General features: G+C 37.6%; 1 protein-coding gene across 22 annotated transcripts in view; it reads right to left on the bottom strand.

Annotated features, from left to right (window-relative positions):
* The window catches only part of Adgrl3 (adhesion G protein-coupled receptor L3), a 780,523-nt gene that overhangs the window by 164,377 nt on the left and 588,842 nt on the right, over window positions 1–27,304 (bottom strand). For 19 of the 22 annotated variants that reach the window (XM_060380826.1, XM_060380806.1, XM_060380808.1 and 16 more), the window contains 4 exons: window positions 21,601–21,903; window positions 19,553–19,656; window positions 12,479–12,664; window positions 9,652–9,690 (listed from right to left, as the gene is read on the bottom strand). In XM_060380826.1, coding sequence (XP_060236809.1) covers window positions 9,652–9,690; window positions 12,479–12,664; window positions 19,553–19,656; window positions 21,601–21,903 — 632 coding nt within the window. The remainder of the gene's footprint in view (window positions 1–9,651; window positions 9,691–12,478; window positions 12,665–19,552; window positions 19,657–21,600; window positions 21,904–27,304) is intronic. The other 3 variants (XM_060380815.1, XM_060380817.1, XM_060380818.1) reach the window with 1 other exon arrangement.

Genomic DNA, 27,304 nt, shown 5'->3' with positions numbered 1-27,304 from the left:
GTATTTATGTGTATGAATGTGTATGTATAGATGTGTGTCTGTGTATGTATATGTATGTGTGTGTATGTATGTGGAGGTGTATGTATATACATTTTTGGGCAAGGCTCCTAGCACCAGTATCTGAAAACGTAGCTTCCTAGATCCCCATTGTTTTAGGCAACCACTGGGCACTGTATCCAGCTAAAATGTTGTGCTCTTTCACTGTGGAATTTCACCGCATGTACAGAGCAGTCTGTGAGGTTGGATCAGAAGGGGCTGAATGAACAGAATTTTGGATACAAACTTTAACCATTTATTTTCCTGTTTCCTGTGTAAGATTTTCAGGGCAGGTTGACTGGAACCTATATGGGCATGTTTGCAAGTGCTGGGCTAAAGGCCATGTTGACAATAGGGTAAAACCAAAGAAAACAAGGCTGATCTCAAGGAGTGGCCATGAGAAGCTGTACTGTCTATCCTGAAGTGAGTGTGGGAAGAAGCTCTGGTTTGTTCAAGTTGCAATAGCTGTGCCTGTTACCTCTTATATAAAATTTATGCATTAGATAAGAGAAATTATAAAAATTATAACTCTGTTGGGAGCTGGCCTAAAGAATCATTTGTTTGGTTCCAAGCCATCAGGCAGCTACTTTATTGCAAATCACACTTTAAAACTTCCATTTCTTTTCTGACCTGTACCAGAATAACTAATGAAAGTTTCTAAAAGCAGGATCTTCAATCTGTAATGCTGTTTTTACAACTTTTTCCTTCTGGTTAGCTATGTACGTATAAAGCTATTAAAGAAATCACAAAGTAAATGGATGTATGTTCTCTTGCTTCGCACACAAATAGTATCTCTTTATAGTGTATGCATTTATATTTTTCCCAAAGGTAAATATATGTTCAGAAAGCAATGCAGCACAGAATGGACCTTAAATAAACACCTTGACAATTAAATAATGACTTGGGCTTTGATCCAAAAATTGAGTGAAGCGAATATCAGTTGTTGAAGAGAGGAGAGAAATGTTTTTAAATTTTGTTTTAGATACAAATATTCTACTTAGCATGGTGCTTCCCTGGATCTTTATTAGAATTACTCTCTGGAACATTTACAAGCCATGTCTACACAAGTGACAGCTGAAGCATGTGCCTCCTTATAGGAAATGCGCAAAAATGGAAGAGGCAGAAATGACTTTTCATAAGGTAATCATCTCTGCCAGGTCAGGGAAGCCCACCATGTCAATCGCTAGAGATTCCCAGCGTGTCAAAATGGGATCTCCATCAACACCCATCATTGTCTTCTGGAGGTCTTTTCAGTGTATGAATTGGCTTGTTCAACCCTTCAGTAACACCTGTAAGAAGTACTTTACTCCCATTACACACAATTTTTCTGTCTTTTGATTCAACAATTGCTTTGAAGCAGCACTTAAATGACGCCAACTCATCAGAAGCGGTTCTAATAACTAACTATTCTTTATGAACAGAGAACTACTCTGGTTTTGTAGATGGAAGTAACTTCCTTCCTTTAATCTCAACAGTCTCTTCACAATAGGTTTAGGTCAACAGAAACATGCAGGGTACAGATTTATATATATATATATATATTTTTTTTTTTTCTCTTACTGACACAAACCAAGCACAGATTTATCAAGCTGTGAAAGATATTAAGTTCAGAGGGCTTTAACAAAGGCTTACCAAACAACCAGAACATGCTGTGATTCAAACTACTTTCAGATGTCCCTTTAATTATATTAAATGAAAGTTTGGGGTGGCTTTGATGCTTATGGGCAAACAAGGAAATCTATTGAAAGAACTGCTAAAAGTACTCCCTGTTGCTGTGGTTAATATACTACGTTGTATGCATAGTGCTAGCCAATTTATTCTAGCCACTTTAACAAGGCTATCCAGCCTGACAGGCCACACAGGATAGTATCACAAGTCAGGCAAAGCACAAATCATTAGAGGGCTAAGAAAGTTGTTTGACATGCACCACAGAGCTCTTTGTCACATAGCCAATTAAGTGACCAAACAAGGAACTTGAAAATACTCATTAATTTCTTCCTAGCAATATAAATGGAACATAGACTCCTTCTTGTCTCATGCACCGAAGGCACCCAAGTAAAACTGGCATAATTCAATTTGCACTTTGTCAAAGGTGCAAGTAGCAACTTCGGTTCACAGAAAGCCTGCATTAGTGACACAAAAAAATGAAAAGGATGGGCAAAAAGTCTTCAGATATTTTGCCAAGGTGCAGATTTCTGGACTGTGTGTGGAATTCTTCGCACTCATCAGACATTGGTAGTACTTTTGTGCTTAAAATTTTAGATCATCATTTTTGAGCAGGTTCTGCAGCACTGAACATCATTTCTTCTTCCTTGGGGTGTGGCTGGAGAGTTGGCTTAGCAGTTAATGAAGCTGAGCCAACTTACAGAGGACTCAAACTCTGTTCCCAGTACCCATGTCAATTACTGGACAACCACCAGTAACTCAAGCTCCAAGAGCATTCAGCTAGGCTTGTTCATGCATCCTTAACATGCCAGCTAAGGTGACAAATTATACTTAAAAGCAAAAATGGATTTATTTACAGTGGCCACATTTGAATGAGGAACAGGGATGCCTCTAGCCTCCAACATGCACTCATATGTGCAATCTCACACAGCCATACACATAATTAAAATAGTAAAAATAAAAAGCACTTGTGGTGATTTCAAGATTGCAGGCTCTCTTGCTTTTGCTTGCACTGTTGTCCTTACTGCTGTGCTCTTCAGTAGCAGTTGTTGGAGTTTCTTCCACTCTTTGATCTCATCATATTATAGGGAGCTGGAACTCAACACCAGCTTCTTCTTCTTCTTCTTCTTCTTCTTCTTCTTCTTCTTCTTCTTCTTCTTCTTCTTCTTCTTCTTCTTCTTCTTCTTCTTTTTCTTCTTCTTCTTCTTTCCTGTGCCCTCATTCAGTAGCAATTCTTGAAGGGAAAAAGATGTTTCTAAAGAGAAACACTTATCAGATTGATGACCCTACAAAATTAAATCCAGTGTGAAAAAAAGCTAAAGCCCAGCATAAGCCAAAAGAGAAAGAGATTTCACTTAGTTCTGAGAACTCATTAGGCCTCCTTGCAGGAACAACCAGAGCTGGGTCCATGATGGGTAAGTAATGGGTGGGAACACATCTTGACAAAGAGTACTTAACTGTCCATGTTTCCTATACTTTATTTAACCCTAAAATTCAAGATAAAGCAACTAGATTTGACAGTCACTGGATGCCCTGAACTGTTCCTCATTCAAATGTGGCCACTGTAAATAAATCCATTTTTGCTTTTAAGTATAATTTGTCACCTTAGCTGGCATGTTAAGGATGCATGAACAAGCCTAGCTGTCAGTCAGTACCAGCAAAACCTATGCTTTGGCCTTTAAAACTCTATTAAAAATAAACCATGCACCTAGTACAGTGGCTTTAAATGCCACTGTTAGTTAACAGCATGGAGTGATAATCTCCTCAAACTAAATCCAAACCTGTATATTTAGCACATGTACTACATGTCTATTAAAGCCAAATTTCACCATGCCTCACGGTAGGCTCTTCACCCCTTCTTCTAAAACTAGTCACAAATGGTTCATTTCAAAAAATGGTGACATCACCACTTCAGTGGCTGGACCGAAAAACTTTCTGTCATTTCATTTCATGTCTTCTTTCCTCTGGCACTTTTAATCTTTTAGCAAATTTTCTTTTCCAATTTTTTAATGTTAAAAATCTTGAATTATTACCTTAGCATCCAGCACAGACACACTCATAAAATTGACTGTCTATTCCTGGTCACTCAAATTGCTCAGTCCTTACTTCTTAGAGTGAAAGACTCAGCAACTTGCAGTGGCACACTGGGTCTTGATGGTGGCTGGAATCCCTATGATGTGCATATATACTTATATATCGCTCCTACAGTGAAGCAGGACTACAGACTTTAGGAAGAACACATTACCTTGGGGAGCTGAGGAGCAATAACAAAAAGGTAAAAAATATACTCACTAAGAAAATGTTTTAATTTTAAAGTAGGGGTAGAAAAGGAACACCAGTAACTCTTAATAGTTCCTTCTGAAGAAGAGAACAATGTTACAAACAAAGAGCTTTAATTGAAGGATAGTCATTTAAAGCTGAAAAAAACTAAGCAAAAGCTCGTGTAAACACACAGGGACACTTGTTCTTAAGCACTTGGTCCTGCTCACATGTACACATTTGTACCACATCTCCAAATTATTATTAAAGTCACACCAATCTGATTGGAAGCACATGGTCTTTTGCTGGTTCATGGATCATATTCTCAAATGTTACCTCATCTGACCCATAATGAACAGAGAGTCACGAACCTATGAAATCCACACACACACACACACACACACACACACACACACACACACACAATCCAAGACATATAACACAAACGACAGATCCTGCTTCTGGGATGGGGGCTAGTGCATGTTCAGTATTGCAGGGGTCAATGTATATAAGCTTTCATATCAGCTTCAAATTTCTACCTCTCTTCAGTCATTACAGTGTAGATCTATGATTCCATGGAAATTAATTAACTCTTTATGGGCCTCCATTTTCACTCTGAAAATAACGAAATGTAAGAATTATAATGTTCTTATAAATATTGAATAATATGTATGAACACTTCTTTCTTGCCTGTGATCTTAGGATGCATCAAAGTGAGACAGGAAAAGTTCAGCTGGAGACAGTTTTACATAAAGAGAACCTGTCTCAAAGTAAGATATAAATAAATAATAGAGATATTTAGTGTTCTGCATGTTAGCCACCTAGCTGACCTAGTGAATGTTCTTTTAAAATTTTATTTTGCTTTTTATTTTATGAGTGTTTTGCCTGCATGTATATATGTCTGTGCACCAGAAGCATAGAATGTTTGACTAGGTCAGAAGAGGGCATTTGTAGTTGTGAGCTGTCATGTCTGTGCTAGGGATCAAACCCAGGTCCTCTGTTCTTAACCTCTAAGCCATCTCTCTGGCCCAAATGTCCTTACTAATAATAACAAGCTATCGTTATTTTTCACCTTCATGGACAAAACCAAGATGAACATCAGGAGAGCTGTCCTGATGTTATCAGTATTAGCTCTGTGGCCTTGGCCAGGCTCTTCATCTCCTTTTTACTCACTCAAGTGCTTTATCTCTAAGTCCCCTTCTGGTAATGCTACATTATAGTAGTTGTTTTATTGCATTCCTATGACAGTCTTATCTCTCCCGCTATAACATTCAAAATTCTCTTCATAAATAAAACAAAAATACTCTACCACTAGCTATATCTCAGCCTTTTACTTTTGATTTTAAGACAAGGTTTCACTAAATAATGCCCAGGCTGATCTTGGGGTCCAGGCTATTCTCCTATCTAAATCCCTTAAACAACAGGGCTGCATTACCAAGCAACTTCAAAAAAGTAATATACCCAGGACAAATTAATGTCCTTTTATACTGTGAAAAATACCAATTTTTATCTTTCAGTAATTGATAAAGTTTTATTATAAGTCACATATAAAGAAAAGTAAATTGTATTGGACTTAACGTTTTTCAAAATCTTAGAATGCTAGTTTCCAATTTCTGAGGATTCATCCCAGTTTAAAGTGTTCACATATGTGCCATTTATAATCGAAAGTTGGTAGGTCTCATTTTGTTATGCTTTTGTTTTTGCAAAGAATAAAAGCTAGAACCCCTGCTCGGATGTAGCCCATGGTAGGTCAGTATCCAAGTGGGTTTCTCTAGTAAGGGGGACAGTAACTATTTCTGCCATGAACTCAATGACTGGCTCTTTTACCTCCCTGTGCCCCACCCCTCAAGGGAGGAACAGCCTTGCTTGGCCACAGAGGAGGACATTGCAGCCAGTCCTGAAGATACCTGATAAGCTAGGGTCAGATGGACAGGGAGTAATGGACTTGGAAAGGAACAGGGAGGAAATAAGGAAGATAGGGTGGGATTGGGAAGGAATGAGGGAGGGGGCTACGGCTGGGATACAAAGTAAATAACCTGTGATTAATATTAAAAAAATTTTTAAGAGCTATATGTGGTGGTTTTAATGAAAATAGCCCCCTATGCTCATAGGGAGTGGAACTATTAGGAGGGGTGGCCTTATTGGTGTAGGTATGGCTTGTTGGAAGAAGTGTGCCACTGGTGAGTAAGCTTTGAGGTTTCAGAAGCTCAAGCCAGGCCCAAGTCTCACTGTCTCTTCCTGCTGCCTGCTTATCCATATGTAGAACTCTCAGCTCCTTCTCCAGCACCATGACTGCCTCTATGCCACTATACTTCTTACCATGATGATAATGGACTAAACCTGAACTGTAAGCCAGGCCCAAGTAAAGGTTTTCCTTTATAAAAGTTGGTGTGGTCATGGCATCTCTTCACAGCAATAAAACCACAACTAAGACGGTATAAAACAAGAAAAACAAAAGATGATTTTTTTATAATTCATAAATAGACTCTTGCTCATAGATTCCTACTCTTAAAATGATGAACTAAGAGTTAAATGGATTCATGTAGACAAACTCATCCCTAAAAGAATGTTTTCTTATGTATATGGGAAGGCCACATTTTGTAAGAATCTGTAGTGATAAGCAATCATGTCAGACTGAATGTGAAAAGCCTTTCAAGTACATCAGTACCTATTTCACAGATGGCACCAAGCATGATCAGGACATACAAATAATAGATAAGATACCCGTTATGAGTCCATCACAGATGCTTTTACAGCATTTGACTGTTGGACTTTGTGGAATGGCACTGTACATTAACATGATCACAAGGAGCATCTTGTATTATTGAGCAGAGCATTTCCGAATCACCAGTAGCCTCTGTTTGTATTGTGTCTCATCAGATATTTAGTCAATAGCTGAAACATTTATTCACAGCTAGTCGATTATAACACCAGGAAATCAGCCATTGAATAAACTACGCTATTAATTTTCCATTGGAGATTCATGTTTGGATGACCATGCAGTTCATAGATTTAAATGCCTGAAGGCTAATTATCCCAAAAGCCCCATTAAAAGGATAGCGTAGATTACAATTGAAAACAATCCTGCCAGGACTGCAACATGCTCTCCACCTTTCTGCAACGGGGTCCTTCTCCTACCTATCATATGTTCCCCAAAGAATGTTATGCTTCCCCAAAGGATGTTTTTCTAAAACCTTAGAAAAGCCTTAATATCTTCTTACTCACAAAATTCATTATTTCATAAAATGAATGTAAATACAAAAGTAATCCTCCTAATTTCAATGTGAAAATTAGTTTTTTTTTTTTCCTTTTAAATGGTTATCACAAAGTGCTGTTATTTTTCCGATCCTAAAGCTTTCAGACTCACAATGTTAACTCCTAATACAGGAATACTATTTCTTTCTATTCTGTGATTTTCTTTAAAAAAGAAATCCAAGTTTGAAATCAACAAGATTAAGGACCAGAATATCCTACCCCATAATATGGCACCATGGCATTTGAGAAATCAACAGATGCAGAAAGCTAATCGAACTTTTCCCACCAATCTTTCGTCAAGAAAGCAGGTCACAAAATTGAAAGAAAATTTCATGACCTTGTTCTGAAGCAAATTGCATTTACACACCTTCATTTAGACACCTGCTCATCTTCAAAGAAGAGAATCAAAGGCCCAGCGATGTCAAAGATATGAGTGAATAGGACCCGTTATGCTCCCCTCAGTTTACCGAGGTTACATTTCACTCACTTTGTCCAAACACACTCTTCCTCAATCAATACGCTCCTCATCACCCCTAACACAAAAATACCTGGGTTTCTCTGCCTCTCTGGGTTTCCTTTTTCAAAAGTTTCCATGTCACATAGAGGTTATATTTAATAAATTATTCTGCCACATATTTTGTTATGCCATCCATTTTTTTTTATTTTTTGTTAAAAGAGTCTTGCCCATTAGGCTAGAGATAGACATGGAGAAAAAAAAAAACTTTCCCCCACCTTACAGATGGAAACATGCTGGATAAGTTTGTATGTCTGAAAATTTCCTGACCTACAGCAAAAACTTGGAATACATCCTTGAGTGGCTGAGAAGACATGGTAGACACCACATTTATTCAAGATGAGCTCTCTAGTTCCCCATTATAATACTAACTAGAGAGAGATGAGCACAACTTTGACACACCAATATTACCTCCTAGATGCTAAAACCCTAAGGCAGAGATTGTATTTGTTTTGTTTTACGCTTTTGAGGAAATGATGGATTTTGTGTCTTTTAAAAGTGGAGCAAGGGAAAATAATGTGGTCAAACTGGACAAAGAACTGACTGACTAAGCAGGGACAGATGTCACGTTCATTCATCACCTATGCTGTGCTTTTCATAACCTGAGTGATTCTCCCCTGAGGTCACCTAGTTTCTTTTGATATGATATTAGCTATGTGGCTTTCTAATTATTATTTAATATCCCAGCTTTATATTACCCATAAAATTAGCAAATATGAATACTCAGGTCATTGGAAAAATACAAATGGACAAACTGATATTTAATATTTACATCAACCAAAGCTCTTAACAGCTTGTAGGGACAAAGCCAATGTTCTCATAATATATGTAATTGCCAATAAACCATTACAGTTTTGAACTTGTACTCCCATCTTCACAATCAGCAACTTAGCTGCTGTGTTGATTTTTCTCTGAACACAAATGGATTGGCTTATATAGAACACTAAGATTTGCATGCAGAGACTATGAAGTTCAAACACAAGTCTAAGATCTCCCCTTAGTCTTAAAGAAAAAATCAAAACAAAGCAAAAAAGAACTAAAACAACAAACCAAACCAAACCAAAACAGCTAGGCATTGTGGTACACACCTTTAACCCCAGCACTCTGGAGGAAGAGGCAGGTGGAGTTCTGTGTGTTTGAGGACAGCCTGGTCTACAAAGGGAGTTCCAAGACAGCCAGGGCCCTGTTACAAAGAGAAACTATGTCTTGGAAAAAAAATAAACAAAAATAATATATAATATATATACATAGATAGATAGATTTTTAAAAAGAACAAAAAACAAACAAACAAACAAAAAAACCCAACCTTCCCAAACAAAACAAGAAAAAAAAAATCCCAGGAAGATAGCCAGCTTGAGTAATATTGTTCTCTTTCACACTAAACCCTAAGACCACAAGGACTGCATTGTTTGGAAACTAAGTTTTCACAGATTATATGGATAAAACTTACATTTAGATATCATCTTGATGATAGAGTAACCTAGCCATAATCCGGTTGGGAGTTTTGAGTTCCAATTTGGAAGAGAACTAAGATTATTTCTAACAGCCTATATTGTGTCTTTCTTTACATGACTCTGACTGGTGATTCCGAATGAACTGACAATTAAGCATACAAATCAAATCTATAAAGTGACTCTAAGAAAGAAAATGGAGATGTATGTTACATCAGACTCAGCTCGTAGGTGAAAATGCCTCACACTGCATCTTACCTTCTCTCTAGTCTACGTTTCTCATGTTTTACAGAACTTGGCATCATCAGCTCTCCTTTTAACACAGTCCCATTCTTTCCATTCTGAACATACTCCCTCAAGTTCCTTTCACTCAATATGTCACATTATCATTTTCACTCCGATGCCCATACATGCGATCACCAACAGAGACAATTCAACAACTTAACACATTGATAAAAACACAGAAAGTACCTGGACATAGGCTCTGCAAGAGCGCTCTCTTTTCTGAAGCTGAATCCATTAAGACAGCGGATTAAACACAGAATAGAAAAAACAAGTTAGTGACAGAAGAAAAAATAAAAAAGAAAACATCTACATAAACACCTTACTTTTTGATTCACTATTTTTACAGAGGAAAATGAAGGCTATGCAGCATTATAGTGGCCAAAACCCTTTTTCAGAACAGCCCACCCAAAAAATTACAGATGGTGGACACCTGCTGGCAGAAAGAAACCTTTGAATACATTTAGTAGAAATTAGTAGAAATCAATAGACATTCATGTGAAATGATACAGGTCAGCTCCCATTAGTTATTCATTCATGAGCCACTAGTGGAGATATAAGATGTTAAGTCAATTAAGCAAAAAAGTTTGGAACCCCATTATTTTAGAGAGAGATTATATACGGTTTTCAAGAGAGCCTAGATGGTCGACGTGTGTGTTCATATCATGTGTTCATTCATACCTTCGAAAGTTCTATTATAAAGAAGATAGAAATGCCCATTCATTGTAACTACTTAAGCCACGGGGACAAATACCAAGCATCAGACAACTTCAGATTAACAGAGTGTGATTCATTTCCTGACTTGCTGCTTCTTTTATTTCTTAAAGAATTCCGTTTGACAGTCTTTGGCCAAAATGGAAAACATTTCAGAAACTGGTGGCATAAGAAGCTTGATTTAATTTGTTTTTTGTTGACACAAGTTTATATTCAGGCCTAAATATTTTCTCCTGGTGCTAAAATGAATAATCAATAACCCTTCATTCACACTGTTTAAATGAGTGACCCAAATGTTTACAAATCAGACTGTGGGATTTCATCTCCTTTTTCCCCCGTGTTTTTCAGTTCCCTTGGTCATTAGCCTCAAGTTGCAAAATTGATTTATTCATTTTTAGGGAGCAGCTTTTTGCGTAGCTAATACTGAACCAACTCTAATTCATGCTTTCTTCAATGAGGGAGCAGTAACTGCTGAAGAATGAAGTCAGGAATGAGTGCAAGTGAATCACCAGCACTGTCATTCAGATCACTGACTCACATCACAGTAATGTAGGGCTCTGAGCCCTCCAGAATTTCAATGTGGAGTGCAATTGATTTGTACCTAGTTGACTTTGCAAATCTGATGGGCTGGAACTCCTTGGGGGTGGGGGTAGGGAGGGAGTAGGAATCACAGGAAATGAGAGCAAGCCAGCAAGCACATGAGTAACCTTTGCCCTCCCATCTCCCTACCCCTTCATGCAAATTAACATATGACAAACTGCATTATATAAACAATTGAAGAGAGCCAAATGAGAAACAAAGGAGGACATTAAAAAGCCTCAGGAATGGAAATCTGCCCATTATGTAGTTATTTGATATTCAGCCTAGGCAAGCTGATTAGCTGTAGCCAGTTAGAATGTGACATTAATTGCCGGCTTTACCTGATAGCCTCAGACACCAACACCACTTTTAAATAAAAATACAAAGTATTGCAATAACAAGTCATGTTATGGATATGTAACATTAATAGAAATCAGTACTCCCAGCCCATTAAAATAAGAATAGCTAGCAGCCATATTCATTAGTAGCCTCAAGTCAACTGGGGTAACAATACTAAGACCACAGCATGCCAGACCATAAGGGCTTGGTTGTGATTCTGTCAGGATACAAATGAAAAAACAAAACAGAAAATAAAACCCACCAGTAATTCCTTCTTGTTCATCATGACAAGGAAACCTAAAGACCAAAATTGTGCTTACCAAAGAAGAAACTGCAATAAGAGCTATCTGCCAGATAAAATATCTAGCTTTTTAATGTTGAGTGATTACTATATAAAGACATCTCTTCCTTTTAATGAATAGCAATTTTTCCCCACTAAAACAGAGAACTACAGTCAGTAAAAGACAAATCTATAATGTCTTTTTTTTCCTTTTTCAAAAGGGAAATATTTTCAAAATTAATTTCTTAGAGGAATATTTAGCCTTCCACTGTCAAAATCTTCTATTTTTAAAGTTGGAAAGACTATGTTAATAGTCCAGGTCATGAAATTCAGTCATACTTTTTGGGAGCATCTTCATTTGATGGTATTTGACACCATGAGGTTAGTCTATTATGTAATATTTAGATATATATAAATTATTAATATGTAGCATGTACTTTCTGTTTATAATTTATATAAGATATTTATGCAAATAAAATGTTTACTAAAATATGAAAAAATCATAAATGTAACATTTAAATTTGTTTATTTAAAATTAAAATTTACAGAAATAAAAGTAAAAATTTCATTGGCTATGAAACAAAAATTTGAGTCATTTAAAAATTAAATGAAGTATATATTAAAATCCAATTTCTTGCCCTAGCAGTATTTAAAAGTAATATTAACTAGGTTAAAAAATCCAGTGGGGAAAAAAATCTAATGAATTTTAATATCTTTTGTTAATACTTTTTCAATCTCTGCTTTCTGACTGAACACTCATAACACTGTCAATTGTATTGACAGAGGAGTTTATAGACAACAATAACCAGCTGCATTCATCCATCCACACTAAGTTTACAATTTAACATTTGAGAAATTGAGAACGTACTACCGCAAATAGCACAGCAAATATAAACCACATATGTGGCCCATATTTCCTAAAATTAAGAGTCAAATAAGGCTGTGATTACAATGAAATAGTAAAGTCAATTGAATGTAATTATCGCTTCTTTTTTGAACCATGCAACTTGAAGGAAGAAAAAAAAAACAAACAAACCCATAAGCAAGAATGTCTGTCTCACTGACTACTTCAAACTGAAAGACAGACAGGGCTGAAGTTCTCACCTTGTTCAAGCTGCGTGCCGCACTGTCTTTTCCTCCTGGCGTCAAATTCCTGAGCTGTACATCCAGGAGGCCAACCAGCTGGTCCATGGCACGAACTGAGTAGGTGATGTCCCCAGCATTCAAATGATTTCTAGTCTGTTCCGCCAGCTCTCTAGCAATATTGGCAGCTGTTTCTCCAGATTTTAGCTATAATTTTTAAGTAGAAAGGCAAACATGTTTTCCATAAGTATTTTCATTGGTCTCGCTTAACAATTGCTTTTGTGCGTTAGAATTACTGAGGCAAACAGTTCTTAAAACACCACCCTTACCTCCACAACGTTTCCTGATAACTCATCTTCCTCTTCAAAGCCTGACTTTAAAGTCATGTCTTCAAGAGGCTTTTTTTTTTTTTTTTTTTTTTTTGAGAGAAATTCCTTCTAAGTTTTATTTCTCACCTCAGTCGTCTGGGTGGTTAAACCTGAGGTATGTCCCACTATTTTCTCTGTCAATCTCTACGCTGAAATTTGATGAGAGCTTCTTTTGGGTCCCTATTCTATACTCTCAGAGGCTGTCCACACTTCCCTCACGGCAGGATGAGCACTTAAGTGAACAATGTGACTGCAGAGTGAACTCACCAGTTTCTAAGATCTGTGAGATTTACTCTCAATAAAATCCCTGCTTTCAAAGTGAACTTGAGCCTCTTTGCAAAATACATAAGAAGTTTTCTCCCAATACATCAAGTAGAAGATTATTGCTTGGTTTCCATATTTTCCCTTTCTGAAACATGTTGATTTTTAAAATACATTCTAAAAATAATATGAAATCTAAAGATGTTAAGGGAACTAAGGACAATATTCTGTGATTTCCTGAATATACTTGACAGACGAGAAAATGTGAAAATTCACCCATAAGAATGATGTAGGAAAGGAAAACAACAGTGCCAAAATACCTGGGCCCAGGGGACCTGCAGAGACAGATACTCCAACTAAGGACCATGCATGGAGAGGACCTAGACCCCCTGTTCAAAGGAAGCACATTGGCTGCTCAGTTTCTCTGTGGGTTCCCTAGTAATGGGAACAGGGACTGCCTCTGACTTGAACTCTCAGTGGTAGGCTCTCTGATCACCTCCTCCTGGGGGTGTGCAGCAGGTCAGGCCACAGAAAAAGATGATGTAGCTAGCCTTAATGAGACCTAATAGATTAGGGTCAGATAAAAGGGGAGGAGATCCTCCCCTATCAGAGGACTAGGGAAAAAACATAGGGGGAGAAAAGAGAGGTTGGGTGGGACTGGGAGGAGACAAGGGAGGGGGTTGCAGCTGGGATACAAAGTGAGTAAATTGTAATAAATAAATATATAGCTAAAATTAAATTAAAAAAAGAATGATGTGGGAAATACCTTAAGAGGTAAATAAGTGCCACTTTCCAGTTCCTTAATGTTTATTATCCCTTCTTAAATTTATAGAATTATATTTAAATAATATTTTTAATTTCTAGAACAATGGTACAGCATATATTCAAATGGAGAAGAATATAATAAAAACTTTTCCTATAGATTTTATTTTCCAGGGAGTGCCTTAAACATGCACCTCTCTAAACTATAACCTACCCATCACTATTTGATGGGCATTTCACTATATGAGTATCGCTATTTAAGGATTAGTTTTCTCATTCTGTTATGTTATATAAGGCTACTAGTCTAGATTATAAAGAAAGAAACAAACAAAATATCTTCTTTTTAAACTGTCTCCCAACGATTGTTCAGGGTCATACAATCTGATTAGAGAAGTTAGGGAAGTAGGGTCCACTCAAGGGTGCTTCATATGCGCCTGATTGGAACATCTGTGTAATTTAGAATCACATTCATAGACACACACACACGGAAAGCCTAAAGTGAAGTATAATAATAGCAAGCACTGTCAACTTCATGAAAATGAATGTCAGCCCCATCAACTCCTGCCCAGATTGTATAATTACATAGCTCCTGTAAAGGGAAAACCATTGATGCTAAGACTTGTTGCCACTGGATGTAAGAAATAATCTCCAGATGTCAAAAAAATGAACATTAAAAGACATCCAATCAAGCTTGCGGCTAGAATCAAAAGAGGCTCTGACTTCATAGAATTGCTCAGTTATAAACGTACAATGTCAACAGTTTAAAAGGAGGAAGGAGATTAATACTGTTGATACTGGTTTTTAAGATACACTGCTAGAAGCATAACACTTATAAAACATTTCAAATATATGCATATATATTTATATGTGTATGCTTATATATATTTATATGATTATACTTAAACATACCAAAGCTTGGCAACTCAGAAATAAAAGAAAAATCCTTATTGCTAATGTTTAAATAAAAAAAACATTATCATTATATAAAAGATATTAAGGTATTATTACTGTTGAATTAAATTATTGTTAAAATATAGTTAATCAGTATTTTGCAGAAATTATTGAAAAAAAAATTAAACAAACAAAAATAGAGTGTATCAAGCATAATGTAATAGGTTCATAAATTTCTTTAATATTCTTATATCATTGGTTTTGGGAATAAAATGCAAAAGAGGGTTATGGTTATAGTATGTACAGCTGTAAAACACTGAAAATAAATGAACTTCACCCTTTGCGCCATGACTAAAATGTCTGTACCACTGTGTTAAGAATTGTGAATATAATAGTGAAAAAGATAATCTTAAGTGCCTACGCGTACTTAGTTTTATTGGATGGAATACAGAAATCCTGTGAAGTAGAATTGTTAGTAAGACTTACCTAGAATGTGTGTGGGTGCAAAATAAGTTAGGGAATGCTTCTCTTCGGACAGTTTAATTTGAAATGCAATAAAAAAGAAGAGATTAGAGATAGAAAGAAGGAATAGTCAATAGGAGGGAGGGGCATGAAGCCCAAGGCTAGCTGCACCTAGGGTACAGTAGCTGGAGTTGAGGCAGCTGGGGAAGTGAGCTCTGAGAAGAGGGAACAGTCCCCTTGTTCATGAAAATGTTGAAGGAATGGGAAGATCTATCCAGATTTGCACTTAAATGATAGCTCAAAAGATGCATTAGCAGAATCAAAAGTGAAAGAAGGGAGCTAGAGGTGATTTAGGTATAGGTTAAGCCTGGGGGTATGAGAAGTGTGCACTGAGCTGAAGAGAAATTTTCATGGACACTTTCCAGGTCTCCTACCTACCACATGTGGAGTGGCAAGTAAGAGAGGTACTCCTCCCAGGCTCTGCTTTACATACTTTGATGGTGACACCACTGAGTGGGTTTTTCCACTGCTCCCACAATCCGAGTAGGATTTCCTGGTGACCTTTTCTGCTCACATTCTCTTCACTGGCTTCTGGAAGATCTCTGATAACCTTATTTTTACTTTAGTTGTGTATTACAATGACTTAATTCTATACTAAAATGTACACTTTTTAAAAATCCGCTTTATCTTTTTGCAGAGGCGTGTTTGAAATAAACCTTTCCTTAAGCTTAAAAAAGTCATTAAATGCCTCTAAAATAGTTGTCACTAAATGTTACTACAGTTATATCATATAATGTATATAGAGAGAGAAATTTCATGAGTTTTATAAGGATTGTAAATGGATGCCTACATGGATGTGGTAAGCTTATACGTGGGACTTGATCAGTGGAGAGGAGCAAAGCTGTTGTTTACTATTATAGCGATGAGTAAATAGATACTATGTTTACATACTGTACCCTCTTGAATGTTGCCACAAGCAAAAGCAGTCTTAACTAAAAGTTTCTATCAGCTTTGAGATTTTTTATGACAAGTATTCATTACCCATTAATAAGGAGTAGAAATTCAAACAGGATAGACACCAGAAGCAGTGGAAGAGAGGGAACAGGAGGGAAGCCTATTATAGAGAGTCCTCTGAAAGGCTCCACCCAACAGGGTATCAAAGCAGATGCTGAGACTCATAGCCAAACTTTGGGCAGAGTGCAAGGAGTCTTATGGAAGAAGGGGGAGGTAGAAAGACCTGTCTCAGACAGGAGCTCCACAAGGAGACCAACAAAGTTAAAAAATCTGAGCCGAGGGGGTTCTGATGTACCAACCAAGGACCATGCATGGAGAAGACCTAGACTCCCTGCTCAGATGTAGTCCATAGGCATCTCAGTCTCCACATGCTTCCTGAGTAAGGGGAGCAGAGGCTGCCTCTGGCATGAACTCAGCTGCCTGTTCTTTGATCACTTCCCTCTGAAGATGCAGTCTTGCTAGACCACAGAGGCCACAGTAGTATTGATGAGATGTGATAAGCTAGGTGCAGAGAGTAGGAGAAGAGAACTCCCACTTTCAGTGGACTAGAGGAAGGGATAGGGGGAAGAGAGAGGGAGAGTGGTGGGACAGGGAAGAGCTGAGGAAGGAGGCTACAATCAGGATATAAAATGAATAAATTGTAAAAATAATTAAAAAAATAAAATATATAGAAGAAAAAATTTTAAATTTAATAAAAGAAAAAATAAGGAGTAGAAAAATATGTAGAAATTGCTTACTGCATTACTATATAGGACTCTTTGAGGAGTATCTATTTTATCTGCTCTATTCTACTGTGTATCTGAGCCAAGTGAGTCTATGCACAAATTATAAGCATCTAAGAAGAAGTAAAGTAAGTAAGCCCAAAGTTTAAATAATCAGAGTGTTGATTATTCTTGATCACAAGCTTGAATGAATCTAGAATCAACTAACAAATATACCTAAGGGAAAGTATATGAGGGTGTGTCCAGGAAGATTTAAGTGTATAACAGAGACCCTTCTCAGGGTCTTCCTCCCTCATCTCCTCCCATTCCCCTCCCAAAGTCCACCGATAGGGGAGGTCCTGCTCCCCTTCCCTCTGATCCTAGCCTATCAGGTCTCATCAGGACTGGTTGCCTTGTCTTCCTCGATGGCCTGAAAAGGCTATACACCCCACTCCAACCCCCCTCAGGGGGAGGTGATCAAAGAACCAGCACTGAGTTCAAGCCAGAGACAGCCCAGGAAGCAGTGTATTTTTTTTTTTTAGATTTAATTATGCTGTTTTCTTTTTTTTTTATTTTTTTTATCAGTTACATTTTATTAACTCTGTATCCCAGCCGTGTCCCGATCCCTCATTCCCTCCCAGTCCCTCCCTCCCTCCCTCATCTCCACCGTGCCCCTTTCCAAGTCCACTGATAGGGGGGACCTCCTCCCCATTCATCTGATCCTGTTTTATCAGGTATCTTCAGGACTGGCTGCAAAGCCCTCCTCTGTGGCCTAACAGGACTGCTCCTCCCTTCGGGGGTGGGGAGACCAAAGAGCCAGTCATTGAGTTCCTGTTAGAAATAGTCCCTGTTCCCCTCACTTTGGGAAACCAATTGGTTACTGAGCTACCACAGGCTACATCTGAGTGGAGGTTCTAGGTTATATCCATACATGGTCCTTGGTTGAATGTCAGCCTCAGAAAAGACCCTGTGCCCAGATATATTTGGTCCTTGTGGAGCTCCTATCCTTTCCCCATCAGACTAACTCCCCGAAGCAGTGTATTTTAAAGATAGAGCAGATAACTTGAAGTGGCCTGTGCCTTCTTGAGCCTCCAGGGTTCAAGCTGATGGAGAGACGTCAAAGATTCATCTGAGAACTTCATAAATTTAAATCATTGTTATAAATTCCAGTTTACCCAATTCTTTAATTTGAATGCAATTATAATATATCCTAACTTTATAGACCCATCAGGATTAAGCAAAAATCGCTTTGGAAGAACAAGACCTATTTATTATAAAACAAAACATTTCCTCCATGAATCAAATGGGCAACAGCTGTCTGGTCTTTAAAAGGAATTATCTCTTTTGTCCTAAGATTAGCAGGGCTGTGGAGGAAAAAAGGGAATTAACTATCATTATCAGTTCAAGTCACTCGGTAATTTCTGCAATGAAATAGCCCAACCATATTCAGAAATTATCATGAAAACACTCAGTTTTCTAGGTGAATTATTATTGAATTTATATTAACCCCTCGGCTAAGTATCTAGGGAACTTTTTTCTTTTAATTTTTTAATGTAAAAAGATATGCTGCTAATCTCTTAGTCTGATCACATCCAGTGAGAGTTATTTGCCCCGGGGTCTGAACTGCATTGTAATAAAATCAAAGGACATAAAAGCTGTGGCAGGAACAGTGCTGAAATTGGAGGCAAGTCATTATGAATAGCAACAAGTATGGAAATGCATATGTTAGAGAGCCACGGAGTCAGTAAAAAACACAATTCTCCCTTGATCGACAGTGCACACATAGTTATAGCTCATTTGCTATATGATCTAGTGGGTATGTATTTATGGATTATTGTACAGAATATTATGGAGGATAAGCCTGGTTAAAAACAAATACAGAAAAGAGCAAATGGCACAGGCAGGCTTTTAGGAAGGCCATCATTTGCAATATTTCTGAGAAAAAAAAAAAACATCTTTCAGAAATTCCACAGCATAGCTAATGTGCTATTGCTGGACTCTCCATTTTAAAAGTGTATAAATCCACATAAATTGCTGTAATAAGGATCCATCCCATAGCCCTTTGGCATAAATGCACATCTGGTCTCTGTTTGTAATGAAATCAATTCAAAGCCCCACAGTGCATTAATAATAAAAATGTTCAACATATTGCAACTGAATAAGCCCACATTTGAATCTGAAGATCCGTCACACATGTGTGTACTTTTAGCACTGACAAATGACTAGGTTACACAACATTCAGCTAGTGGTTTAGGATTCCAGAGGTAGAATTTTCTACATTATTTTATTATTTCCAGAGAAAAGCTTAATATGTATGTAAGCTTAAATTTCTTGCTTGCCTGATGGCTAATGCATCGATGTTCGTATCTGCAGCTCACAGTATGATAGAAATTTGAATAATAATAAACTTACTATAAATGATAATGCCTGGCTTAGAGTATGGATTTGCAATTCAAAGACAGGAGAATCCTGGAATTAGCACATCATGTATTAGAGGCTGTCTTTTAAATTGAAATCCTATTAAAATGAACTATTGTAGATTACTTTTTTAAAGTATCCTATTTGGTTTTCAGCACTAGCAATCAACAACAAAGGGACACAGCCTGCTGAGCCTCCCTCGAGGGCTTCATATTTACCTTCTGTGTTATGTGATTGACCCAAGGAGAAGAGCAGTTGCTGAGATCTGGTCCTTGGGGATCCCATGTTCCTTCAGGAGCAAGGCATAGGTAAGTGGACACACCTACAGAAAGAAAGAGGCACTCCTGTGTCAAACACTCAGATCATATGTTGTAAAATCACTTTGCTATACACACACTTAAGCACAGGCAAAACTTAGATAATTGCATTGAGATACAAAACTTTGAAAGTAAATGGCATTAGGGCAAGTGTCAAAGAACTAACTCAAGGAATGCAGTGTTTTAAAGATTTTTTTCTTTTTTGGCAACTATGATGGGTGTGGGGGAGAATTTCATGAACTAAGACCAGGGGGAGCCTTCTTTCATGGACCTTTTGTTTGCAGGGGTAAGATAATATTAGCAATGCAGGGTGTCAGGAAAACAAGGCAGGAAGGCCATTTCAAGTAGAGGGAATATGTCGCCTTTGGGAGATGTCAAAAATTTTGAATGGGGTTTCTGCTGGTTGAAGAAATTGTATTTAATGAATTTGGAAAGGCAAGAAAGCTGGGCCATAAAGCCCCTTGTTCTACTATGTTAGGAATTAGTGAAGATTATTAAGAAGAAAAGAATGGTTAGATTCAGGTTTCAGTGTTCCTGATGGAATAGAGGATGGATCTGAATGGGGCTGTGGTTAAAGTGAGGCAGCTAAGAGTAAAATTCAACGCAAACCTGTGAAGGCTTGGCCTTGGGGTCTAACAAGAATACAGAGAGCTATGAAATTAGGGTTCAGCTATACTAGCAGTACCCTTTAAGTCTTGGGAGAACTTCAGAAATGTTCCATTAAAACTCTTCCCCAAGTTTCCCAGAACAGAACAATGCTATTTCAGTAGTGTAATGTATTTTCAAATAAAGGTTTTTACGAATGCTCACAGAAACCATCTGGAGCAGCAAGGTTGCTATCACGTCTCTTTTGGAGAAGAAGGAACTGAACTTGACAGTAAGAAAGAAGTCTTAAGTAGCTTTCTGGTTCCTATACAGCAGAAAGCTTTACAAACAAATATCCCCACACCTTTTCAGAAAGAGACAGAGGGTGCTGAATGTTTAAGCATGTTACTAACATTAAAAAATGGGCACTTATAAAAACTAGGACAATCTCTGGTGTCCTCAGCACTCTGTGCATTATGGCATCTGAAGAAACCAAGGGAATAATATCCGAAGACAGTCCACAAGAATACATGGACATACAGCATTTCTATATTTATTTTATTTATATGTTTTGAATATGCAATATTTGTTGGCTTGTCAAGTATTATGAAGTTTAATGCAATGGAGAAGAAAAGTAGAGTATTTGTCTTAAAATGGTAACTGTGATGGCACCTTGGAATATTAGGGATTATGGCAGAAATAAAACAGATCCAGGGGTATCTATTTCTTAATTATCTCCTGGAAGAAGCAGAGGAGAGTGTTCTTAATGGGTGTTTGTGAGTGGGAGATTGCTCCTCCCAGCCGGTTCATGACTAAGTCAGGTACCTCTGGCCACTAGAGAAGAACTGCATAATTAGTGAAAAAGATTCATGCTTTCCGCTTTTGAAAGTGTAAGATGTGATCAATGGTCACCAGGTTATGTAGAAATCCACACTCCTCAGTTTCTGCTACCAATCCTACCCACTGTCAAAAAACACAAGACGAACTGGAAGCAATCCAATGCCAGTGCAGGGATGTTGCTAGGAGTACCTGGCTGTGTGGAGCGTCGCCTGATCCCGAGGACTAACATTAAAAGGAAAACTATTACTCAGGGCTACTGAGTTCTCACCTATGACTTCTGCGGGTTCTGTTACCAAGTGCTGACAATGCAGCACTCATTTGGTTAAGTTCATAATTTAATCAAATCTTAATAAGTAAAACAAATGGTAACAACAAAAAGCAGGGGAAGTAAGAAGAGAAGAGTAAACAAGAGAGGAGAAACAAATAAATGAAAAGGAAAGGAAAGGAAAGAAAAGAACATAATGTGAGGGAATCAACGTGGAATCAAGGGAACCCCTGGGCTAGCCTGGCTGGGGCAGGCTTACCTATGGTTCCTGCAGGGCATGGCTGCTTTGCTACTTGCCCCTGACGGGTCTTAAACCACATGATTTCTCGGGCTTCCACGGCCTCGCAGCTCTCTTCCATAGCTGGGATTTGGGAGGCTGCTGACGGCAGATGCGTGGTCACGTCGTCCAGCACCTCCACCGCAGGGGATGGTGTGCTGGTACTGCGATTCCTCCTGCCGGGCAAGGATGGGGTGGTACTCCTCCCTAAGTTCCAGGTTGTGGTCCGGAGGGTGGTGCTGGTGGTCGTGCTGCCCATTCCCAAAGGTCCTGTGGTAGATACTCCTGAAACACAGTTGGAAAACAAAAACGAAAACAAAACCACCTACATTGCTTGCTCATGGTAGGGCCTCAGGAAGATTAGAAATCACTTTTATTTTACAACTAAAAGAATGTTGGGGCGCTAGAAATCCGTGAGCTCGTTTTCCTTTTAAACACTGGCAAAAACATGCCAGTACCAAAGCATCACGATGCCTCTTAAGTATCAAAACAGCCGTTTGACGTCTGCCAAGCACAGGCTTTTAAGGTTTATTTATTTATTTATTTGTTTGTTTGTTTTTCTTCGATCATACTTTTCCTTTTAATCACAGAAGACAAAGTCACAGCACAGTGAGACTCTTTGTAAGCTTCTTAATGCCCTGAGCCTTCCCCACAACAGAGAATTAAAACCTTAAACCTTCTACTTAAAATGTTTAAGCCTGGTAGGGAGAAAAGCAAGGCAAAAATATTATATTCATATTAGATGTTATGTTTTGAATGTGAACGGTTCACCACGAGTTCATTTGTGAAAAGTTACTCCACGGATGGCGACCCTGGTTTGAGAAATTGTTCAATTTGTAGGAAGTAATGGCTAGCTAGAGGGAGTAGGGCCAGTGAGGGTGGGTATGCGGGAAGGAAGACCTATGGGTTCTGTCTGTGCCCGGTGCTCTCTGCTCTCTGCTTCAAGGAAAGAGATGGGAGCAAGCTGATTCACACTCCCACTGCTTTGTACAGAGCTACTTTTTGTCATGGCTTACTGGCCATGATAGATTAGACAGATTACAGACTACATGATCAAATCAAGGGTAAATCCTCTCTTACAATAACTACTTTATTAGATAATGGAAGTTTCCAAGTATAACAAAGGCAAAATTATAAAAAGAAGGGGAACGGAAACAAAAATCCTTAGAGGATCAAACAATCGATAAAAAAGAGGCCACAAATTTTCAGGAGACCGCGGAGGTATATGTGGGAGCGCTAGGAGAGAGGAGAGGGAAGGAAAAATATTGTAATTATATTATAATCTCAAAATGAGCAATTATGAGAAAAATCTCTTAGTACGTATTATTTGAGCACCTAATGGCCTCCTTGCATACTTTCAGAACTGCCCTAACTTTAAAAAACAATCAAATTTGAATTATTAATGTAACTTGAAAGTACATTCGTAAGTACATTAGTTTTAAAGAATTTTTTCATATGAATAAATGCTCTCTAAGTGCCAAGATGGTCATGTTCATTGACCAGATCAATGAATGTGAAGTATATCAAAGTTATCTACTATCAATAAAGGAATACTCATTAACAAAATCCTATTTCTGGGAAGATACATTCATGATTTTACTGTGGCACTATCAAAGTGTACCACATACACACATTACATTCTAGTACTAGAAGTCAAAACTACCTGCTTAGCTTACTGACAGGACACTACGGGGACACTGGCCCTATCCTAGTGCAGGCTGACTCATCCTAAGAGGGTCAGGAAGTCCTATGACAATCTTGTTGTCATTTATGGTCTACCTGACATAAATTAACTGCATGGTGACAAAAGTCTGATTGTCAACACTCAGTTGTCCGAGAGGACATCCCACCTCATCAGAGAGAATCTGCTGTGCATAAAACTTCTCAACCCGTATGGCACAGGACCGATACGGCCCAGGGTACTGATTTCCAAACAACAGATCTCTGTAATTGTTGCATTCCTATTGTGATGCTCTCTGACTTCATGTTTTGCTTGCCTTACCTTCTCACTTTTCCACTTTCTCTCTGTTTTCTTTGTATATGAAAGTAAATGGGCAGGGGGAATGGTAGTGTAGGCAGCTATAACTACAACGGCTTCAGGTTGAGACAAAAAGGCAAAGTATCTCTTTTCTATTCATCTCCCAAGTATATTATGTGCTCCAGATTGTGTCTCTTTTTTTCTATCTGAAACCCCTGTAGGTTTTCCTTTCTTTCCCCAGTCACTGATATGCCAGGAGTCCATCACTGCTGTTGAATGGATACAGTACGGTTTTGACTGTTTTTCTGATCACAGCTACAACAGAGTAGAATGGTCATGCTCTTCAGTGTTTATTGCTCCAAAATAAAAGATCAGCACTCATAAAATATGACAATTAACCCTGATATGTGCTATGGATTAAGTAACTTTTAATAAACCGTTTCAAAATGCTTTAGGTTAGAAACAACAAAACGTGACTAACACATATTTAGAAATCAGCAAAAATGCATCAAAACATCGGGAGGGAAGAATAAATTGAAAATTAGACACTTAACACTACTAAGCATTCATTTTCATGTCAATGTGTTTTCACTGGAATGCAAGAATATTTTTTCCAAGTTATATATATATATTTATTTATTTTTTTGACTTCTTGCTACTGGGAGAATGTTAAGGCAGTAGTTAAAAGCGAATCCCATGCGTTCTCTCTTTAATTTAAATAAAACCAGCTCTCATTTGTGCTTGTGCAGGACCGCTTAGAGGAACTGTTAAGCTTTTTGACAGGGACTATAATCTTTTCATTGATAATGAGCTGTAGTTTTTATTTCAAACAAAGCCTTTCTCATTCTTTGTCTTCTTAAGTTTGGTCACGTAAAAATGGAGACTTGTAGAGTTACCAGTTACTAGCTAAATAATCTTATGCTCAAGTTAACTTGTTTGCGAACCTCTTTGAGCCAGAGGGGGAAATACTTTTTAAATAGAAACTGTTTGTTTCAGTTGTCTTCTTTCTGGAGAATACAGGTAATGCAGAATGCTTTCAAGATGAATTCCTTTTTAAAAACTGGATATTTTAATTAGCATGTAACTAGGAGGGAGATTAGTTCAGCAATAATTTTCTATATAAAAAGTAAGTAGCTGTACATATATATGTACAGGACAATGGCAAACTGCTGCAGAAGTTTTACTTGTGACCCCAGCCTTAAATTTTTCAAATAGATCTTTTAGTAAAGATCAAGTGTGTGCATCGCTGTATTCTAGTTAAGTGATCCAGAGTTTTGAGGACTACATTATCAGAGCAAAACATTTTAGAAATAATACCTCCGTGTAATAGAGGTTTTTCTTCTCTTTTTTTCTAAAATTAACTCACTCAAAGCATTTCTACCTTTCCCCAGAGAGATTTCTTAGAGTAAAAACTAAACTGTTTTCCTCTCTTTTTCAACATCTTTCATGGTTTCTGCATATTCTCTAAACCAAACAAGACCATCTTTTCTTCATGCTCCAAGCCCTTCAGGAGCTTCTCCAGGTCATTGTGAATACCTTTTATCTTTTCACACATTATGTAAGCTACATAAGATCCATAGTACCACGACTTTGGTCTCCTTTGTCCATGCTATAGAGTGTCCCTGATCTATTTCCATCTCACCACACCCCTATCTCTGCTTTGAGTCACAGATTACAGGGCATACAACTCCATCAAAGAGCTTTTCCAAAGTCTCTAAGCCTGGCTTATATCTAGCACATGTTTTGTTCAAATTATTTCTTCTGAATTTGGCCTTACCAAAGGTAACTATGCTCTAAGTTCGCAGGCTGAACATCAGAGAAAGGTCAGGTGAGGAAGTAGTACAGCACAGAGGATCAGACAATGGGGAAGACTATGCAAATGAAATAACACATGACAGAGCTAAATGTCTCCTAATGAACAGTCTAGAAAATATACCATATAAACGAATGCATGCTAATCACTACAGAAAACCATTGAAGAACACAAAGAGTAAAGAACCAAAACCAAAACCAAAACCAAACCAATCAATCAACCAACCAACCAAACAAACAAACAAAAAACAAAACTCAAAACCCCCTCAGCTCAGACATCCAGAATTTCTTTCCTCGTAACTGTGTCACTGAGAACTGCCTAAAAGCAGAGATTGTCCAATTCGTTTGGAATTTAAACATAGGTGTTTAAATCCACCACCTATGCTCTCTCCTCCCAGCTTTTTTCTGCTTTCTGTTATACCAGGATCCCATGGGCTCTGTTTGATGCCTGCTTTGGGTAGAGTATGTACTAGGGAGATACATGATGTCCCTTGAGCTTGTAAAAGAACTTGTCTTATTGATAGATTCTGACAAAAGTAAAATGCGAGCCCTCAGAAATGCTGTTGCTTGTTGGTTTCCAGGGCACATCACATGCTACAAGAGAGTCTTTATCGTCCATGAGTGTGATATGACAAGGTCTCAGTGGATGCTGTGGTACCCTCTCACCTGAAGACAAAGCAAGCTTAATCAGTGTGGTAAGTGTCTGTGTGCTGTGTATCTTACAAAGGTTACTATGTGAAGAAAAAGTTATTCTGAGTGACTATTTAACATTTAGCGTTTGGTTCTAGATGAATATTTTGCTCCTTTACCATTATTACTTTACCCAATGTGTTATATAATAGCTTAACAAAATACCATATTGCTTCCCTTCATAGTCTTAATCCCCCCACACAAAAACACACAAAACTCCCTTTAGTTCTCCTGACTTGTGATATGTACTGTCTATACTCAAATTTTATAGTCAAAACTAAAATAAAACTAAGCTAAAATAAAAACTGACTTTTTTTCTTTAATTTTTTTTCCTCTATCCTGCTTACTTAAAAATCTTACTTATAATGTTAGTGCAGGTTTTGTAAAATATACAAACAGAAAGCGTGAAACTGATAATTTTTATACTGATTGATGTTTTACAATACATTTGTACATTTGTTATTTCACATAATTATGGCCAAAATTAGAGTAATTAATATTATGAATTATTAATTTTAAAATGAGACAACATGACATCAAACAGTAAACAAATCATTATCATATAATTGGGAAGTTAATTGTTCTCTTGTTGCATATCTCATATTTATAATACTTTGCTATGAAGAATGACCTTTGGCTATGTGCATATCTGATATTCTAGTACTGGGAGGTAGTGGCCAGATGATCATATAATCCAGCATGGACTGCATAATGAGAGCCTGTGTGAAGCAAACAAGAGCCTTTGGTTCACATCAGCAGTAGAATGCTTTTCTAACACCAGAAACCCTAATACCAGAAACCATCAAATGAACAGAAAAAAGTCTGCCATTATGAATTGCCATAGCTTTTACAATTATCCATCTTATGTAAGCTTTTAATACTGTAGTGGAGGAATAAAAAGATTCTAGCAAGGCATTACTATCCTTGATTATACAACACTCCCCATCTGGGATAAACAGCCTTTCAAAGATGTAATATTTAAGACAGAGAAGAAAGCTATGCAATCTTAATGTAATGTTTTCTTCTACTCATGAAAAAAACCTACAGCTTTTTTTTTTCAGTTCTCCATTTTCTTCTTCCTTCTCTTCAAGGCATTACTCTCTTCATGGTTTTCCTGTTACGAATGTTTCTTTTGTATTACCCTCATTTCAATAGACAACACTCTGGCTGACTGCAAAAGCACTTTGTGCTCTGCACTTGCCAAGT

This window comes from Meriones unguiculatus, chromosome 3, assembly GCF_030254825.1.
Source record: "Meriones unguiculatus strain TT.TT164.6M chromosome 3, Bangor_MerUng_6.1, whole genome shotgun sequence".
Taxonomy (NCBI): domain Eukaryota; kingdom Metazoa; phylum Chordata; class Mammalia; order Rodentia; family Muridae; genus Meriones; species Meriones unguiculatus.
Note: the sequence above shows the minus strand (reverse complement) of the source record. Positions and strands in the feature narration are given on the sequence as shown.